This window comes from Centruroides sculpturatus, unplaced genomic scaffold (assembly GCF_000671375.1).
Source record: "Centruroides sculpturatus isolate CEXI.00-Female unplaced genomic scaffold, Cexi_2.0 scaffold641, whole genome shotgun sequence".
Taxonomy (NCBI): domain Eukaryota; kingdom Metazoa; phylum Arthropoda; class Arachnida; order Scorpiones; family Buthidae; genus Centruroides; species Centruroides sculpturatus.
The window spans coordinates 357,305-379,331 of record NW_019384888.1 but is presented as its reverse complement, the minus strand read 5'-3'; the positions used below and the strand labels follow the sequence as shown (position 1 = coordinate 379,331).

The 22,027-nt window shown below is 34.6% G+C and overlaps 1 protein-coding gene across 3 annotated transcripts in view; it reads left to right on the top strand.

Moving 5' to 3' along the window:
* LOC111631168 (transcription factor IIIA-like) overlaps positions 1-19,595 on the top strand; it is a 33,369-nt gene extending 13,774 nt beyond the window's left edge. For all 3 annotated transcript variants that reach the window (XM_023375370.1, XM_023375368.1, XM_023375369.1), the window contains 3 exons: positions 18,082-18,493; positions 18,560-18,880; positions 18,960-19,595. In XM_023375370.1, coding sequence (XP_023231138.1) covers positions 18,082-18,493; positions 18,560-18,880; positions 18,960-19,120 — 894 coding nt within the window. In that variant the 3' untranslated portion in view covers positions 19,121-19,595. The remainder of the gene's footprint in view (positions 1-18,081; positions 18,494-18,559; positions 18,881-18,959) is intronic.
* The last annotated feature ends 2,432 nt before the right edge of the window (positions 19,596-22,027 follow it).

Below are 22,027 nucleotides of genomic sequence, written 5' to 3'. Positions count from 1 at the left end.
CCATCATATTATAATTAAGTTTGAATTATACTACATATTTTGCTCCATTGATAAGGAAGATGTGATGATCTCTATTCTATAGAATTTTTGCATGCTGGAAGAAATAATTTTGTAGAAATAAAAGATTTGTATTCAAATTTGAGAGATAAAGTGGGAGTTGAGTTAACTTTTTACTGCATGATTTATAATCTTGCATTGTTTACTATCCAACTAATTCTCATATGATTGTTTTCATTAGTTAAAACAGTGGTTCTCAACCTTTGAGACCATGGAACACCATTCACATACTGAAAATTACTCATTACACAGGGACATTGCTATCAATATATTCAAAAATTGACAAGAAATTTCATGTTTACTATTTTCACAAAATACATGAAGCAATAAACTTGTATTGAATAAATTAGAAACATGTAATTATCTACAAATAACGCAATCTGTAGTTCATTAGAATAATTTTCAATAAAAACTTTAAAATCTGTTTTCATGGAACACTAGGCAAGTTTGCAAAATGTGTATTCTACAGAACATCAGTTGAGAACCACTGAGCTAAGATTAAAGAGGTTGTACTAAGCTAAGGGCAAAAAACATATAATAATGTATCCTATGAACCAATGACCAGTGTGCGACAAAAAACAAACAAAAGAAAAATTCACAACTAACGTTTTTGAAGTCCCAAGTTCTTCTTCAGATGTAAACAAATATCTGATCGATTTTGCCATCCCTTGAAATCTGTCACTCTAGGCTTGGGTCTGTTGCCAATTTAGAAATCTGGTCCTCCTCTTAGGACTGTTTTCACAAGTAGTATGGTTGTTGGCAGAAATATACAGTTACAAAAGGAGTTGCTTTTGAAGGTGGTGCAATGTGAGCATTTTTTCTTTGTGTAATAAAATTTGCCAAAAGATCAGTTCATTTTAAACTCTACCTCATATTAAGAAAAGAAACCACATACAAGTAACCTAACCTAACTCTCTGTACATTATTAATGTCTTTGCTAAACTATCAGAGCCAAGACCATGGGGGTTATGAAGGATCTAAGTTCCTTCAGCTTAGTCAGCAGTGTCTGTATACATTACTAGCTGTGCTGTGGCTTCGCCTACATGGAATTCAGTTTGTGACTATAACAGTATCAGTTAGATGATATCTTTTAATTTATATGAATGTTTTAGGAATGCATATGGGACAAAAGATATTCATTATTTTAAGCGCCAACAAATAGGCAAATGTTCAGCACAAGTTTGGACACATGCACTGCATATCTCGCCGACTACGTGACTGTGCTGCATGGTTACCTATCTCGTATACATATGCGTCTTGCCCCTCGTCATCCGCTGATACCAAAACTATAACGCTTACCTAGATAATATCTTTTAATTTATATGAATGTTTAACAGAATAATATACAGCCTATGTCCACCCTAAAGGTACATTCTAAATATTGGTGAAAGAATTTTTGAAATTGGATGAGTAGTTTCGGAGATTGCCTCCTACATCCAAACTTACAAACTTTACCTCTTTATAATATTAGTATAGATATGTAATATATGCTTTTGCTTTTATCATATAAGCTTAGGCTATCATTATTATTATTGTTTTTTTTTTTTTGTGTGGACTGTAGCCAATAGGACACATACTGTGTTGTACTCTTATTGCTCTACTTACATGCTCATTTTGGCCTAAGCATACTACTGCAAATTGTACATATATTCACGCTTATATTTTTAACCATATATATATTCTTCCATATTTGTATGTCTCAATATTGTCTAGTGTATTTATATTAGTTGTTGTATGCATGTATTTAACCTTTTATGTACATTTATTTAGTTTCTGTAAACACTTTTCTGTATACAAGTTTGTTATTTAGTTTTGTTTATGTGTCAATTTACTGCTATTGTTTTCCCTACATTTTATGTTCAACATTGATGAACTGTTATACAATAAATCTTGAATTGTGCTCCTGCTTCTTCCCCAATTGTGCTATGCAGTATTGGGAATGTAACTGTACCTTCTGTACATAAAATTGATTGATTGATTGTAGCTAATAGGACCTAAGTAAGCATTTGTGTAATAGTTCATGAAGTTACCACATGGTTCACAAATCATATTCTTAGTGATGATTTTGAAGAGTCTTGAACTTCCGAATTTTGGCAGAACTTCCAAATCTAGAAGATCTTCCAAAATAACAGTGTTGATTTGATTTATCTAGACATAAAACCAAAGCAGTCTAATAAAAACAATTATTTAAAGTGCTGTACTGTTCATTCAGATCAATTTATGTACTACTGTTATCCAGTTTTCAATTTCAGAATATTTACAAAGTGGCAAAGGCATTGATTCATTGCTCTGAGGGACTCAGATTTAAGTCTAGATCTGCCCAAAAATTTTCATGAATGAATTTACGTGATATTTTGGACTTTGTATGTCTATTAGCATGTGGATTTGGCCAAATCCATAGAGGAGGGCCTTGGGACAAAATATTGGTTTTACTACAACTTGGTCCATAGTTTCGAATAAATTCTAAAGTGTTCCAGTTATCCTAATATTCAAACTGTTTAAATCTAAATGTTGTAATGAAATTTCTTGATCTAGTCAGGAATCAACAGTTTAAATGAAACATTCAGAATTTATTTGAAAGTGAGATCTACAAAAACTACAACATTCCAGCTCTCCCACTGGCATGTTCAACTCTAACCTCGTCTTCAAGACAAAAACAAAAAAGAACAGTTTACACAATACCAAGAGCCAAACATTAAGTGCATTCACACTAAAAAACCTTTCATTATGATGCCAATCCAGAACAAATATGTTTAAAAAGCTCAGAAAAATGGTTTATCAATATGACATATCTGGTGACATCACATTTACCTCTACTTTCTTTTCCACTCCTTTGATTGCATCAGCTTTCTGTAAACAAAATCCAACAGTAATTAGTAATATGCAAAGAAAGATCATGAAGTAGAGGAAATCTTCACAAGATCTTGCATTACAAGAGGCTCCTATGATGCAAGAAAGGAGGTTAACATCTCTGTTAGGAGCTTAAGTACATAATAAAAAAAACAGGAGTCTGAGTCCATTCGTTTTTATCAACTTCGATCCACATCTCCATTTAAAACAGAATGAGCCAATTTTATAAATTGCATGCTTCTAAGTGACAAGCAGCTAAGTGAACATACAAATAGTATAGTTCTTTTCATATAAAATGAACCATATGATTGGTTTGCTTAGTGGATGCTTATCACTTAGAAACACAACAGGTCTAGTTTAAATTATGACTTAGATTATTCTCTGTGTCAACTAATTTCCTTCAAGTGATTGACCATTAAGTACAGGATGTTGCAGAAAGAACGTTCTGATTTGGAATGACAATAAAAAAATACAAACCAAGATAGAAAAATAAATCTTTTATACCTGATAAGTACACATATGCCATTGTCATCCATTAGGTTGTGAAGAGTACATCAGTTAAATGGTGACTGTCAATGTCGATGCAGTTTTGAAATCTCTTGGAAATTTTGCATTGATCTGCAGACCATGTCCAGCGGAATCACCATGATTTCTTGCAAATTTGTTGGTCGGTGTTAGTACACTTTTGATCTGAGATAGCCCTACAGAAAAAAATCACATAGAGCCAAATCCAGCAAACGCAGTGGCCAAACAATATCACCTTGTAAAGAGACAAGATGACCCAGAAACAAGTTTCTGAGAATTAAGTGATCTTCTAGAGGTATGAGATGTGGCACCATCTTGCTGAAACCATACATCTTCTGGATCATGATCATTGAGTAAACCATTAACTAATGAACAGAGAAAATTCTAAAGCAATTCACAATAGTGCTCTGATGTTACTGTTACTGTAACACTGCCCTCTTCAAAGAAATAAGGACCCCACACACCGAAATCATCTAATGCACACCAAACCAGAAACTTGTTTCCAGGCCATCTTGTCTCTGTCTTTTCCGATCCTAATTCCGTTGTCGATTTTATGGTGGGCCTATTTTTCGGATAGCTATAATTGTCCGAGGTTTTGCGTATAGCGGGCTGATTGCGGGCTTTCTGCGTTGTTGTGCAGGCCGTCGTTTGGGTAGTTTGTTTATGATGTTTTAGGTATAAGGTGTGTAATTTTTGAGTCGATGGCTCTATTAGTTTAGAAGTTATTTGCGATTTTTGTCGTGAACGGTCGTTTAGGTCTACTCTATTTGAAACTTGTTTGTTGTAATAACCTCTTTTTCTCGGGTTCTAACTGCCCAATCTGGGCCAGTTTTCTGGTTCTTGGAGCGTTTCGGTTTTTGGTGTCAGACATCTATCTTTAATTAGGTTTTGCCCACATTTTGGCCAGATATCGTGTCAATCCTTTTGCGTTTCGGGTATCGCTGATGTGCCTCCTTTTGTTGGACCTTTTGTAAGTTGGGAGTTCTATTAGATATATTATTTCCTATCCAGGGTATAAATTTCATACACCTACCTCTGATTGTTTTCAAATTATCGACCGTTTTTGTCGGGAGTATCGGTCGTAAGATGCGATCTACTCTAATTCGCCCTAATCCGGTTCGTTCGGATCGCTACTAGTCTGTTCGTTACTCAGCAGGGTTTTTCGGCTTTTCACGGGTTTTGCCGCCTTGACGGTTGTTTTATTTTATTCTACTTTTATATTAAGGACACTTGGCAAGAGGCTAAGGGCTACGGCTTTGGCGCAATTTTATTTCAATTATTATTTTATATTTTCATAATTATTCTAATTTTCCTTTTGGAGTTTTACAGCTTTCAAGGGTGATTTTGAAGGACAACTGTATCTAAGCCAAATAGTTTATTTCAAGGTGGGTTTTTGGTTTTTACTGTCTTTTCCCCTCCGCATTGTTCAGCGTTTAGCTCCTCATTGCGGAGTCTTATAGGGTCTAAGTGCCCTCTTTTACACCCACTCTTGTAGATTTCAACAGTAGGTACATACGTTAGGCACAGGGTAGGGTTTTATTTCTTTTCATTGGTCATCATGAACGACGACACCTCTCTTAATTTGGACTCATACGGTTCTGGGGTATCTGTGAACCCAGCGGTTGTGATTGAGCCGCTTGAAGATTGTACACCACATTCATCAACTATGTCTTCTCCTGTCAGACAAGAATACACATACAAGCAAAACGAAGATAATATCTTAAAAAAGGCCAGACTGCTTCTGGGCCGTATCATGGACATCTGTCCTGAGCACTCAAAGAGGGGAATTACGATTAAGCAAAGAATTAAAATAAGAGATTATAGCACACATCTCTTCGGATGCTTATATGAAGCAGTAGGAGTTATCAACTCACTACGTAAGGAAGCAGGAAACCACAAAACCACTGAACAGCCAATAAAAACATATGCATAGATTGTCAAGCAGAATGGACAACCCAGTAATACTACCAAAAACATCAACAAATCAAATACATCGAAAATCATTAACGAAGGATTAGGTGGTAGCCAGGCCATCTTGGTGTATCCAAAACATGATAATAACAGTGAGCCTACCGATATCGACACAATTCTTTCAACCATTATGAAGGAGGTTAAGCCTTCTGACATAGGGGTAAAAGTAAAGGCCATAAGAAGAGTCAAGAACAATGGAGCCTGTTTTAGGGTTGGGAACAACTCAGAGGGAGAAAAACTCCAAAAAGCCATTGATAGTATCACAACATTAAAAGAGAAAATCAAATGCCACACAACGGAGGGTAGGAGGCCACGTGTGATTCTCTTGAATGTTCAGAACTCTATGCAAGATGACCAATTAGTTGAGACTGTATTCAAACAAAATAATATATGGGGGTTAATCACGAAAGAAGACTTCCTACAAAACTGTCGAATCAGTACAATACTTAAAAAAGGCAAAATTCGTGAAAATTGCAGAAATGTCGTCTTATCAGTCCTCAAATATCAGGAACATTATTATCAGTCATAAATATTTGGCCCTAGATTGGGCAAATGTCAAAGCGGACGACTTCGTTCCCATTATTAGGTGCTATCGTTGCACAGGATTTAACCACTTTGCCAACGACTGCTCTGGAAATCAACATTGCAGCCATTGTACCAAGGAACATGCCTTCAACGAATGCAACGAAAGAAAAACGACGCCATGTTGTGTCAATTGTTTGAGATACAACAAAGAGCAACCCCCTACAAAGAAAGTGTCAACTAGTGATGCCACGAATAGCGATTTTGCCGAATACCGAACATTCGGCTACGCTCTTGGCCGAAGCGCCGAATATTCGGCGGCCGAATGTTCGGCAAAATATGTGTACATTTCGCAAGTGATATGTTACGACCTGATACATTACGGTGGGTGCGGTGGCGACACTGCGGGCACATTTGTTTTATTTGCGAGTAGATCATGTCACAACGTGCATTATTTGTTCATTGTTACATCAAATTGCATTACTAATTATTACTAAAAAATATCACTGTATCACTTTATATGAAAACTGTTTGCCTAGATCGGACGGCAGACCTTTACAAGTGGTGGTCAGCAAACGCAAAACAGTATCCAAGCCTGACAGAATTCGCTAAGATTTATCTATCGTCTCCCAGCAGTAGTGTATATAGTGAGAGGCTATTTTCAGAAGCAGGTATAGTTTATGAGGAAAAGCGCAATCGTTTGCTATCAACAAATGCTGAAAAAATTGTTTTCATTAATTACAACTTACCACTGATAGATTTTAAGTATTAAATGTAATAATTTATGATTAAAATAAATACGTTTTTGAGTAATATGTGAGGTTTTTTTTCATGATTTGGTATTCAGTATTCGGCCGAATGTTGCGTACTATTCGGCCGAATACCGAATATTAAAAAAAGTAGCCGAATAGGCCAAATACCGAATAGTAGCCGAATATTCGTGGCATCTCTAGTGTCAACGAATCATAATGCATATAGCCAACAATGCCACATCTTAAAAAAACTGAAACTACAGATAATTCAACAAACGGACTATGGCCTATAATTACACCAGTTTAAATACTCTAACAAACAATGGCACTTTGAATTACCAACATAATATTAAATCTGGCTCCAATCTCAAGATTATTCAAATAAATACTCAAAAAAGCAAAGCAGCTTCATCGGCGTTGATTAAAACAGTTGAAGAACAAAAAGCAGACTTGGTACTTCTACAGGAGCCGTATAATATACAAGGCAACATCGCAAGGTATAACATATGGAAAGTACATCCACCAAAGAACCTGTACAACAACCCTAAGACTGGTATTCTGGCTTCAAATAAACACACAAATATGGATTTTTGCTCGGTATACAGTACAGAGTGCATCACAACAGTCCACATCGTGCACAATAGGAGTTCATTATATCTCTCGTCTGTATATTCTTCACCTTTCATGGAAATTGAAGACCTCCTCCAAAAACTTGATAACATCGGAATGGAATTAAATAAATTTCCTTGGATCATCGCCGGTGACTAACGCCAAGTCACCAGTATGGTTCAGCCCCATTGAAAACATTAGGGGAAGACTGGTTATGGACTTCGTCTCTACACATGGAATGGTCTCTTGCAATACCAGCAACTTGTCAACCTTCTTTTCGGACAGAGGCGAGAGTTGGGTTGATGTGTGTTTTGCGAACAGGCAGGCGTTACATTTTGTGTCCTCATGTGAGACCATAGAAGACATCAGTGCAAGCAATCATCGGTACATCGTTTGGAATCTAAGTAATACTCCTGCAATTATGGATGAGACAAGAACCATAGGCTGCACAGACTGGGAATCTTTTAGGCAACACTTCAGTGAATTATGGGCCTCTCGTGAGATCCATTGTATCAACGAAGTCGATACTTTAGCGGAACACTTGATGCACTCTATGATAGAAGCTTTTCATCATGCAACAGAATTTAATACTACCAGAAAGACAAAAGCTCACTGGTGGAATGACCAATTAACAAATCAAAGAAGACAGGTGCGCAAACTACAAAGGAAATTTAAACGGGAAAGAGATCCTGATATTAAGTCAATAAGAAGACAAGAATACCTACAAAACTTTAAGGATTTCAAGAATAATATCAACAAAGCACGTTCAAAGGCATGGCAAGAGTTTTGCACTCGTGCAGGAAAGCAAAATATTTGGAGCGAACCATATTATGTGGTGCGTAAACGAAAAGTCACTAGTGATATCCCTGCTAACATACTAAAGAATGATGGTACTTACACAAAGAACTATGACGAGACTATAGACTATCTACTCAAGACACATTTTCCGAGGGACAATGAAGAGGAAGATAACTCAACACAGGAATCTATTAGAGCAGACATGGAAAACATCCCAAATACAGACGAAGACAGGTACTTTACATTCACAGAAGTGGAGATGGCTATAAGGTCGATAAAAAAGAATAAAGCACCTGGTATAGATGGGATAACTCCTGAAATAATGAAACAGGCATTTAGAGCAATACCAATAGCTTTTGTGTACATTTACAACAAATGTCTAGAGACTGGAAGATTTCCAAAAATATGGAAAAAAGCTTCTATAAAATTTATCCCGAAGACTGGTTCTGACGGGACCCTTGCACCAAACAACTTTAGACCAATTAGCCTCCTGTCAGTGCCTGGGAAAATTCTCGATGGCCTTATAATTGACCGCATTAATTACCATCTGAATACCAAAAACTGGATAAACAAATTTCAATTTGGGTTTGTTAAAGACCGATCAACTTACCATGCTATACACACACTACTTTATGACATCAGGGAGGCACGTAAGCAAGGGCAACATTCTTTAATGGTTACTATAGACTTCAAAAATGCCTTTAATACCTTAAACACTTTTTGAACAACTGAGGATGGCAAATTGTCCAAATAATCTGTATCAAATTCTGAAAGATTACTTAAAAGACAGGGCAGTGGGAGTATATAACCAACGGGGCAATACCGTCAGACCGATGACCAAAAGTTGTCCGCAGGGGTCTCGGTCTGGTCCAGGCCTGTGGAACATAGTATACAATGACCTTTTAAATCTGAATAGAAACGACAATGACAATTGGAAATTATTAGGATATGCAGACGATACTGTTTTGTTAACATCCCATCAAAATGGGGAAAAATTACAAAAAAAGGCGAATAATCTGTTGAAGAATATTTATAATTGGAGCCAAAAGTATAAATTGGAAATTAATTACCAAAAATGCAAAAATATGGTCATATCAAAGGGCAAACTGCTTCAAAAAGCCTTTAATATCAACATCAATGGACACAGAATTAAGAATAAGAAAGAAATAAAATACTTGGGTATTGTGATTGATCAAAGTCTTACATGGAAGAAACATTTGGATTATGCAAAAAGTAAAGCAAGTAAAGTAACCAATGCATTACTTAGTATTGCACAAAAAAATTGGGGTTTCAACCAAAAAGCACTCAAATCACTCTACAAAGCCTGTGTGGAACCCATGGTCTTGTATGGGGCCCCGTTTTGGGGAATGGAGGTAGAAAAAGCATACTTCAAAAAGAAGTTACAGACAATTCAACGCCCTTTACTACTAAGGATCTGTAGGGCATACAGAACTACATCTAATTCTGCTCTGCAGACTCTCTCTGGTATAATGCCCTTGTACTTAAAAGCTAAGTTTACTACGTGGTCTTGGATACTCAACAACATTAAACATACCAAGGAAGGTACAGACGATCTTAAGAAGTATGCTGTTATAGGGTGTCTACCTAACCTTATACCCCGTTCGCACTGAGCATTTCGATCTAGATTGTGACTAAGGTCGGAGAGAGTTCCGTGGTGCGAACGCTCTCGACCGTTTCAATCTCGACTGAAACGAGGCTAAATCGTGATCGACTGGAGAGAGTTCTTGAAACTAGATACAGTCATAAGAGAGATCCCACAATCCCACGCGTGCGAGAAAATACAAGATGGCTGCTGAATACGTGTCCGGCTATCGACAGAAAAATAAAAAAGACATCTGGAGAGACGATGATATCTGTCTATTATTAGATATACGGCAAGAAAAAATATTTATTTCTAACCAAAACTTCCATTTTGTTTGTTGGTGTTCGTGACTTACCGCGTAGTTATGTCAATTTTATCATCGCGTGTAATAGCCGGGTTCTTCTCAAGCGAGTTACCTGTGCGAACAGCACACATCGTGCTGTTTGCACAGGTAACTCGCTTGAGAAGAACCCGGCTATTACACGCGATGATAAAATTGACATAACTACGCGGTAAGTCACGAATGTTCCACTGGCGATAGTCACAATCCAGATTGTGGGTAAATCGCGATTGAAGTGAGTCGTGGATTGTGTGCGAACGGGGTATTAGCAATGAATTCCTCATGACATTGGTTCATCATCAAGAATTTACAAACACTCCTCTTATGGTCCATCCGACTAACAATCAAAGGATCACAATCACAAACATCACTGAAGATCCACAACCCACCCATTTAATCTTTACAGATGGATCAAAACAAGTGGATAAAGTGGGTGCGTCTTTCGTACATCAAATAAGAGTCAAGGAGACTTTTCATCATCATACTGGTTTTAAATTGGCTAGTTACTGCACGGTTCCAGAAGCGGAACTTTTTGCCATTCTCCGAGCGATCACATATATCCAAGAGTCAAAAACAATCATAGGAAATATTCGGATTTGCACGGACAGCCAAACTGCTCTTAAAAGGATTAATTCCTATCACACTAAATGCCACACTACTAGGACTATTCACGAAAAGATAAGGAGTTTAAATGGCGTCAACCTATCATTTGCCTGGGTCCGGGGACACAGCGGTACCCGGGGCAATGAGGAGGCAGATCGGATAGCCAAACTTTATGCAGCATCCTCTGAAAATCAATACTACACGAACTTGACTAAAACAAACATCAATCAACTGGTAGAATATACGGCCATTCAACTTTGGCAGAGAGACTGGGAGATAGGTGATACTGGAAGACTGACTTTCAACTTTCTGCCAGACGTTAGGGAACGACTTAATATGAAACACTTCGATACCAACTTCTTTCTGTCACAAGTTTTAACTGGTCATGGCAACTTTTATCAATACCTTCATAGGTTTGGCCGAAGCGACAGGAATACATGTGAGTGCGACAATGTGTCAATCCAGGACGTGAAACACTTTATCTTCAACTGTAAGAAATTTGATTGTCAAAGGGACAGGCTTCTACAAAATGTTCTACACCAAGGTTTCAATTGGCCCTGTCCACTAAATAAACTGATTAATAACCACAAACTTTTCGAGGAGTTAACAAATTGTCATTGAGACAAGAGCACTTGAGGTGGATTTTCACAGAAGCACCAACACGTAATCTGTCAACGTTGTGTCTAAACTACACGACACCTGAGACCTGTGTCATCCGAAGAAACTGCTCTGTACTGTCGGTTCATGTGAAATCTGTTTAAATTAATCCGGTTATGGTGTTGTTTTCAAAAGGTACATTCTGGGGCTAATGCCCTGCTCATCATTGTCGGCTCTGTCTTTTACCCTAAGGATGGGTTATGTGTATTATTTATGTTCCTCTATGTATTACTCACTGAACTTACTTTATTGGTCGGGTCTTACACTTACGTTGGAAACTCTTTAATTATGCAATTGTTCGGCATTTGTTTTGGCAATGTAACATCAGGTACCTATATGTTAACTCTAATACCCAAAGTCTGGGTAATATTTCATATTTATTACTGTTCTTCTATTTAATGTTAACTGGTTTCATATTGTCCGGCTTTACACTTTTGTTAAAATCTTATCACAGCAAGTAATATTCAGCATTTGCATCTACAATGTAACATCATTGTTATCTTTCTGTAACTCTTTATTACTCTTTAAGCTAAGGAGTAAATTTGTACATATTGTATCATTTTGTAAAAACTACACTTTTTATTTTGAAAATAAAAGCCGATGCGGACGCCATGAATCTCCCCTTTCACCATCTTTCCTATCTCACTTTTATTTCACCTTCATCTCTACTACTACTTTTCTTTAATCTTCACCCTTGGGCAATACCCATGGGTAGTCCCGAGTCTTCATCCCCTTTCTGCTAAAATGTTACATAAAATGCTAAAATGTCTCTTTACGGGGTGATATTGATTGGCCACCGCATTCGCCAGATTTAGCCCCATGTGATTTTTTTCTGTGGGGCTATCTCAAACCAAAAGTGTACCTACACCAACCAACAAATTTGCAAGAACTCAAAGCAACAATTATGCAAGAAATCATGGTGATTCCGCTGGACATGGTCTGCCGATCAATGTAAGATTTCTGAAAGAGACTTCAAAATTGCATCGACATTGATGGTCTCCATTTAACTGATGTACTCTTCAAAACCTAATGGATGACAATGGCATACTGTGCATTTATCAGGTATAAAAGATTTCTTTCTCTATCTTGCTTTGTACTTTTTTTATTGTCGTTCCAAATCAGAACGTTCTTTCTGCCGCACCCTGTATTACCATCCATGTCAAAAGTAGTACTCTATATTTCAGTACAAATAAGTCTAACTTTAATTTTTGCTTAAGATCTTGTGCTTTTAGATCCTTCAGACATACAAATATATGTTTGTAAATACTCAGTCTTGATTCAGTGCACAGTAGGATTCTAAACCTTTTATGATATCAAGTATTATGTGATGCAAGTTTTATTAGATACATGTTCAAATGAGATCTCACAAGTCCATGTTCGCCTATGATTGTAGGTTATACATCATCAGAAATTTATTTTCCACTGTATTTTTCAGTAAGCTATTTATTCTATTTTTGATGAGAAAGCTCAAAGGTTAATTAATACAAAATTTTAAATTTGCATTATCCTATAACTGCTTCAACTTTTATTGGTTACTGACAGATAGAAAAATAGGCTACTGATTGTGTCAAATTTCTTGAATTTTTTATTTTGCATTAAAATATAAACCAACCAATTTACTATTTTATATTTCAAATTAAGCTGCGTTCAGACAGGCATGCATAACGTAACATGGGTGATTAAATGTAATGCTGTTATATGCCGGGAAGCCATTTCGGAGGCAATGTTGTTAATTGTAATCAATCTGAAGTTGATTTTGATGGAAGAAATCTCACGTTCGGCCAATCAAAATTGTTTCATAATTCTGTGTGTGCACAGGAACTACTGTTGTGCAAAACAATTCATTTGAGTGTGTTGAATGTTTTAACACACTCAAATAAATCATGAAAGTCAGTTCACTTAATAAAGTGAGTTGACTCGCTGTTTTGATACATGATTTGTTGACAAAACCATATTCACAAATAGGGATCCTGATACACTAAAGTGTCAATACTGGTATCATGTGTAGTTTTAAAGTACCAATACCAGTATCAGTATTGTTATTGATCTTAAAGTATTGATACCAACCAGTATTGGCATTGGGTATCAAAACTGGAAATCTTGCTGGCTGTTGCTGTTCAGTCTGTGGCTTGATTTTGAACATTTTGTGTAATTGAAACTTTTAATTTTAACACAACTAACTAGAATAAAGTATGTAATTTATTATTAACAAATTATTAAAACTCATTTCTAATATAAAGTAAGTATTACCAATACTGTATCAGTTGATTTGAGATTTTAATATATTTTCAAGTTTTTCAAATATTTAGCAAGTTATTTATAAATAATAATCTGAACTCTAAGCTATAGATTCTGAAAATGAAATTATTGTAATAAATGTATTGATATTTGGTCATTAATATTTACTATATAAGTTTTACTTGAACCAAAAATAGTATAAGGTTTGTTTTGGTTTTGGATTAAGCTGCAAAATCTAATTTCAATTGGATCCTACCTGTCTGTGAAAAATGTAATGATACCCAAGGAAAAGTATCAATATTGGTATCAGATCAAAAGTATTAAGTACAAAAAGTACTTGGTATCGAAGGAAAGTAACAATAAGGTATTGGTATCAGGACGTCCCTATTCACATACAACAAGTTAAAACTTAACCAATGGGTGTAATGCCTGACTGATTTGATACAACAAAACTCGCAGCTCTCTATATGATATTATAAACATTCTGTCTGTGTTGCTGTTTTCAGATTCATAACTTAAACTGAATGAAAAATTCATAAATACTTGAAGATGAGTAAATGAGCATATTAAATATGAAATTAAAATATTTAAAATTATAAGGATGGCTAAACAATGTTCTATTTTTGAGTAAAAATTCAATCATGACTCTATATGATAATATAAGATGCAACAGTTTACAAGAAACTTATTAATATGAAGTTTCAGTCTGTGAGAGCAGCACACAAACACTGAGTTGATGTTTCAAGAACGTCAAATACAGATAATCGACTGAAATACCACAACTGATTCATGGTTCATTGTATTGACTCACTCACTCATTAGCCAAGACTAACACGAATGACAGGAAGAAAAAATGAAGGAAAGCATTTTGAAAGATAAAAACCTAATTATTCAAATAGAAAAAGATCCCATTTCCTACAGTCCTAGAGAAAAGGATTATAAAACTCGATTGGCTAACTGTATGTGCAAGTATTCATACAGGCATATTATGTAACAGAATGAAGAGATGCAGCCTCAACATGATGTAACATAAAGTCACATGTAGACTGAAATTAGAAGTTTGCTAATGGTTCAGGAGCTGCTCACGAACATCTTTACCAAAAATATTTTTGCATTTGAGAACGGCTCTCACACTTGATTCTTACGCGGCTTAAGTGCTGGTCTGAACACAGCTTTACATTTATATTAAAGATGACATAAACTACTTCATTATAACAAAAATTTCTTTTAAATTTTCAGGTTACTCAAGAAATGGACTCGCCAGACGAAATTGTAGTCGGAAGTACTTTTTCAACATTTTTTACATTTTCTAATGCATTTAAAAATTGGTGTAAGAAATACTATCATCCAATGAGAACTCAAAATTCGGTTAAGACACACGATGGAAACACCGACTATCCCTACTCCTACATAGTATACACATGCATTCATTGTGGCAAAGCTCGCCGTCGAAGCAGAAACCTACGAAGAAACCAGAAATTTTTAGGTTGTGAGTGCCCTGTTAAAGTGTCGGTATCGTTAATTCGCAAACCGGTTCTTATGTACCGAATAAGTGCTGTTATGTCACAACATAAAAATCATCCCTGCGGACCAGAGTATTTTAGTTTATATCCGAAATTACGTTTGTTACATCGTTACGAACAAATCAAATGTAAGGATCTCATGAAGTGTGATGTTTCCACTAGAGATTGGAAGCAGCACATCTGGGACGAGACGGGCAAATGCTTCGATAGTTCTGATATTGAGAATTTAAGACAAAAATATGAGTCGATGATCGATAACGATGATATGAATATTTAGTTATTAATAACAGCTTTTATTTTGGCAGAAAAATTCTTTTAGAAATTGATTTTTAAAATTTTGAAAATACTCAAAATGATTAAAATACGTCTTAAATGGTTTTTATAGACGGAATGTATAAATCAAATATATTTGCATTTACATTCATTTTGTGTATATTTCAACTACATGCGAGATGTATGGTTTCACCATTTTATCTAATATTATATTATTAAATAAGAAATTAGTTAAGCATTTTGCTGTATTTTTGTGGTACATTTAAAAAAAGAAACTTTAACAAATAATTTCTTTGAATTGAAAATGTACGAAAGAAAAATGTACGAAGTTTGCCTAATTGCTAAGGATTTAAATAAAAAGTTTTACTACTAAATACTTTATCTTAAATTTTTATTATTTTGCAAGAACATTTTAATACATTAGAAGTTCCTAATGTATTAGAACTTGTTAGTTTCTCCTATAAGAGATATGTAAATTTTTCTTATATAAAATGTTCCCATTTAAGAAAATTTTCTGCTTATAATTAGACTGAAATCCTTGCCTATAGCTGGAAAATAGGTTTGTTTGAAAAGTTCTCAACTGCATTCTACAATAAATTTTATACAGTGAAACAGCACTAAGTTGAACTGCGTTAACTCTAGGTCATGTTAATTCATAGCTGTCTACAGGTCCTAGGTACAGTATATAGGGTTTTATGTGTAATAGTCTTCGTAAGTTGACATTGTCAGTACTTTTAACTCTAATCTATTTTACTGTGTACCCTCTGCCCTTTGATAGGTCTGTGATCTTCATTTCTTAGTTTATTCTGTGTGAATATACATTCATTTAGTACATAGGAGGATAGATGATACATTACCCCTTAAAGTGTCTGCAAGAGTACCAAGCACAGCAAGACAAAGGAAGAAAGCTACATCCTGCACTGGGAAATAGTAGTAGCTATCTAGTTGATGTCTGCCACTTGCATGACTCATAGCCAAGCAACAATAGCATAAACCACTTCACATAGAGAGGAGAAAAACAATAAGGTCAGTAAAGTGTAGCAAGGATAGCTTGAAACATAGAACTTATACTTTCTTAATTTCTAAAAAATGAAAGCATTCATGTTCTAGAACTTTTTTAAAGCAAAAATGCCCTACTATGGTTTTCAAAGAGAATTTTTTTTTTAAACATATGAATTATGTCCCTCAGAGCATGAAATTTGTTCCTCATTTCAGACCACATCCCTCACTGTTACAACACATGATTGACAGGCATGCTATAAATACTTAATATTTATTTTTTATATTGTAATTATGTATAAATAAATTATAAATACCAGTCGACCCCCCTATAACACTGTTGATTATTCCGTTTTATATGAATTCCATGTTGTACGAGTCACTTAAATTTTACAAATACGCATGCCAGTTTGTGAACGGCTCACGTATTTGTAAAATCTAAGTGACTCGTACAACATGGAATTCGTATAAAGCGGAATAATCAACAGTGTTATAGGGGGGTTGACTTGGAGATAATTTTGTATTTTTCATAAATATATCGAAGATACAAAATTGTCTCCATCTTCCGTTGTTTACAATCACTAGTGAAAATCCAAAAACAGTTTTCATTTAGGGGATAAGCTTTTATTTCAGGCTTCATTTTTGCAAACTGGATAAAATCATCCTCTGGATACATAAAAATAAAAGGATATATTTAATTGTTATATTTTAATGTAAATACATCAGCCAATTTTTATTTATAATTACTTTACTCCACATTATTTTCAATAAAAATAATTTGGTATTGAATGATTTAATCATGGGTATAACTAATCTTGACTTGATTGTAAAATCACTATCTTGTCATCATGATAATGCTTGATTAAGAATGAAGTACATTTAATAAGGTTTAAATTCACCAATAACTGTTTTTCAGAAGAAACATTATAAAAATAAATATTAAATTCTTATGGCTTATCATTGAATAATTTGGTATCTTTCGATTATATATAATAAAATATGAGTATTTCCCAGTTTTCGTATTTAAATACATTTTTACTAATACATCATCAAATGTTAAATTTAACATAGGAATTAGCAGAGAATACTGAAATTTTACAGTAAATTGATTGGTCAATTTACAAATATAACCTATTTAACTATGTCGCATGGTTATGTCATCCATACCACATTAAATATTCTACTTATATGACATATTTCTATCAAGAGGTATAGGATAAGGTAAATTGTTTGTTATGTTTAAACATAAATTATACAAACTTTCAATTAAACTTATGAAAGGATTATATGATAAGTTCTATTTTCACTTCAATTAGTACAACGATGTTGACACGACTCAGCATGTTTTCTATAAAAACTGACTTAAAACTTCATTCTCAGAGTTTCGGGTGCAACAAGACGGCAGAATAGATTCCATCCTTTATTTCATTTGAATCCATTAAGAACAATGCAATATCAGCTCAATGATCAAGAAACACCTCTCACCCATGGAGGAAAGAGTTATTTCCTCCATGGGTGAGAGATGTTTCTTGATCATTACTTATTTCACTTAGTTGTTTAATATTCTATGGTATTTTATTTAATTTTAGAAAAACTGCAATGCACTTTATTTTCTGCACAATGTAAGTTTTTATCAACTAGTTTATTTTAGTAATTTAAAATTTGTTTAGTAAATCCACCAGATTTATTACTACAAATATTACTAAATGTAGGAGTCAATATTTTATTTATTCATTTACTGTGATGTTATTTTGTATGCAGATAAATAAAATGGTGACAATTTCTACTGCAAAATCACAAGACAAAAAGCAAGCTGTTGTTTGTTCAGAATGCAACAAACAATTTACTTTAAAGAAAAATTTATATGCCCATCAGAGAAAAATACATAAATTTATAGACGACAGGGATCCGGCAATTAAGAAAATAAAAGGAAATGAAGTTTGTTCGTCGTGTGACAAAACCTTTGCTAACAAACTGACTCTTCGACGCCACATTGAAAATATTCACAGAGCTAACAGTACAAAAATTAAGAGAGAATATAAGCGACGGCTGATATGCCCCATAGAGAATTGTTCTCAAAAATTTTACCATAATTATTTGCTTCGAGAACATCTGACCAATGTTCATAACATTGAACTGCTGCTAGAAGAAATAGAATTTAATTCTAAAAATGGTATGGCATGTTGTAAATTTAATAATTGAGATTCTTTTACTTATAAATAAATCATTTTTCTGATAGAGTTTGAAACCTGGAAGCGCAACACTGAATCAAGGAGTTTATCATCATATGTCTTGCATACATCTATGAACACACTTTCTGATGGTACACAAAAGAAATTTTATAATTGCCATCGTTCGCATCACTACAGGAAATTTGGGAAAAATATTAGGTCCTTGAAGAGTTTGGGATCAAATAAAATTGGAAAAGCGTGCCCTTCCAGAATGGAAGTACTGGAAAATCAGGACGGCATCACGGTCAAATTTTGGAAAACACATGTTGGCCATTCTATAGATATAGAACGCATTTATTTGAGTAAGGAAACAAGAATGGAAATTGCACGTATGTATTTTGCTTTTTTAAGTTATTTTACAAGCTTAGAATAATTTGCATATTGATTTCATATTCATAATAATTGCAGGTAAGCTTAAAGATGGAGTTTCATTTCAAAATATATTGGATGAAATTCGAAATTCAGGCATAGATGACAAAGGGCTGCAGCGACTTCGTCTCTTGAAAAGAAGAGATTTGCATAACATTGCCAGGAATTTCAATATTACTGTAGCTAAGTCTTGTATTTGATCTGGTTAACCAAATTTTACTTTTATATCACTATTGTAACAATAATAATAAATTTTATTAAATGTTATCAAGGTCTGGATATATTAATCTGGACTTGTGCAAAGATTTATGTTTAAATATTAAAACCATGCAGGATAAGTCAAAAGTTCCTTGTATCCTTTTCTTTTCAAAAGGTGCTTAAGGTATAGGGTATTTATAAAGTTCACATTTCAAAAAGATATAACCTTGGGACCTACTCAGCAGAATGATTTTATACTTCACAACACTACAACTGAAGTCTTGGAATTGGAAACAAAAAATTAGTTTCAAAATTTCCGCTAGGGCTATAAATGGCACTGCAACACTGTCACGGCTACCTTAAAATAGCGAGGTTGAAGCCGAAGTTTTAAACGCAAAAACGTGTGCGTCGGACGTTCAGCACCGCTTTCCTGTAAGCCTAGAAGTTTGACAGTGGTGTTTGGAATGTCGAGCATGATTCCACTGACTTTCCAAACACCATTGTCAAATTTCTAGGCTTACAGGAAAGCGGTGCTGAACGTCCGACATACATGTTTACGCGTTTAAAACTTCGGCTTCAACCTCATATCTCAAAACTTATGATGCACACAGTATGCCGTGTTGTTATACATGAGCGTGCTTGACATGCTGATTGGTACGGGACATATTCGAACGGACCACCCCCGAAAAATACCTGGGAATTTTCGACCCGTCTGGTTCGAACTCGGATTCCCTAGAGCCGATGGCCGAGGCCATCGGCACCCCTCTGTCACACACTTTTATACGTATATCTGAGCCGGGAAAGTAAAAGTAGTGCTGGATTATAAAGGATTTTAATTTTATTTGCCAATTATAATTACACTAGAGTGACTAGACATTGAACCCAATGGTACTCAGCAAAAAAAAATAAATTTCTAGTGAAATTAAAACTATGTTTAAATATCGTCTAGTGAAATTACACTAGACGATATTTAAACATAGTTTTAATTTTTGACGATGATTTAAGTAATAATTTAATTTTTTAAAAAGGTATTAGTCATAAAAGCTAGGTGATGTTAATTCAATGCCCCAAGAAATGTCACGTGACACGCTTCGTACGCGCCCGCCGTCTAATGTGCCGTTCCGCGACGAAAAACCAGCTTAAGCAACGACGTCTTCGAACGGTGCACATTCGGTATGTATTCCTACAATTTTTTGTTTTTACCGTATTTAATATGTATCATTCCCGAAAAATTATACGTGTTTAGAAATATTGCAGTCAAATTAATTTAATCTAGAATCGAGTAATTTTATCGAAGAAAACCTTTCAAATGACTGTACTCCATAAACTGACAAGTGTCACGTAAGCTCCGCCTATCGGCGAAAAGCGAGTCAGACCAGCGTTTCCAGATTTGGTTACTTTGCGCCAAATTGGGCAACTTATTTTTCAGTTTGGCGTTAAAAAAAACATTTGGCGCACTGTCTACTTTTTAAGCTACAAAAATTTGACTTGGCTACATTTTGGGCTGGTTACACAAATTATTTCATCCTTTGGAATACTTGTTGTGCTGTCTACTCGTTTTGTTTTTAAACATAGTGTAATTTATTTAAGTTTTATAATTTATTTATTATTGGTATTAAAATGGGAAAATGGACAAAGTATTCTCGGTTTTTTCGGAAAGAATGGCTTCAAGATAAAATCTTAAAGGTAAGCACCTTTAAGATTTTTTTCTTGAAGCCATTCTTTCCGAAAGGACCGAGAATACTTTGGGGAAATTTTCCTCATTAAGTTGCATTTTTAAATATTTTGGCAAATGGCGTAATTTTAAATTTACTTAATTAAATTTAAACTTTTTAAAAAGATAGCTCCAGTAAGTATTCAGTCATGCTTGACAGGAGACTTTTTAGTTTATAATAGCTTATTTTTTAAAGAAAATTTAATATAAATTCCAGATAAATGATATCCTAGAAAGAAAGAAATAAGAAAAGAAAATGCATCTATAAACAAAAATGACTAATGGTAAATGCTATGCTATACGGAATGGTACCAAACATGGTTACTAGGGCGTAATTTTTATAAATTTTAATTGTTTTTGATAAAATTAGTAACAAATAACGTTACGCTAATTGCAACTGTTTGCCAATGTCAGCTTCTTGTAAATGTCTTATATAGTGTTACATGTAACATACAAAATTCATATATTACAAGAATGCTATTATTCCTCAACAACAATCAAATGAGCAAAATGAACATGAAGTACTAAAATTTGAAATTATCACGTTGAAAAATCACTGGTAAGATCATCATCATCAGAATCTTTTTCACTAGAATGTTTTTGTATGGTTGAAGCAGATGATGATTTCCAAGTTTAACATTTATCGCTGTAAGAACTCGATTTTGTAGTTTAGTTTTCATTAAATTTAATTGCAAAAAAATACGTTCAACTGCTGCATTTAAATGAGGAAGCAATAAAAACATCTATTTACTGTCAAAGTAAAGTAAAAAATACAGAAATATAGAATAAAAATGAATGTTTTGAAAGGAAAGGTATTAGGATTTCTTGAATGGTACTAGGAAAATGGTGTTGGGTGTCTTGGTGCTGGGACAAGTAAAAAGGTACTAGATTAGTACAAAAGTACTAGGTAAAACAACACATCGTACAAAAGTAGCCGACTACTCGAGCAGTTGGATACTTTTGGGCTACTTTTTAAAAATTATTTGGCTACAAGAGCAAAAAACATCTGGCAACACTTTAAGCGATACACAGTGGAACTGTCAGTGTGTGTTCTTTGACAGAAGTTACACGTGAGTGTGATACACGTGGTCGGCGATCGCATTGTTTGGGAAAGAAATACCGAAAAGTTGCGTAGTGAATTGTCGTAATCGGAATATGATGAAAAATAAACAAGGGACTGTTCAGGTGTTTCCTG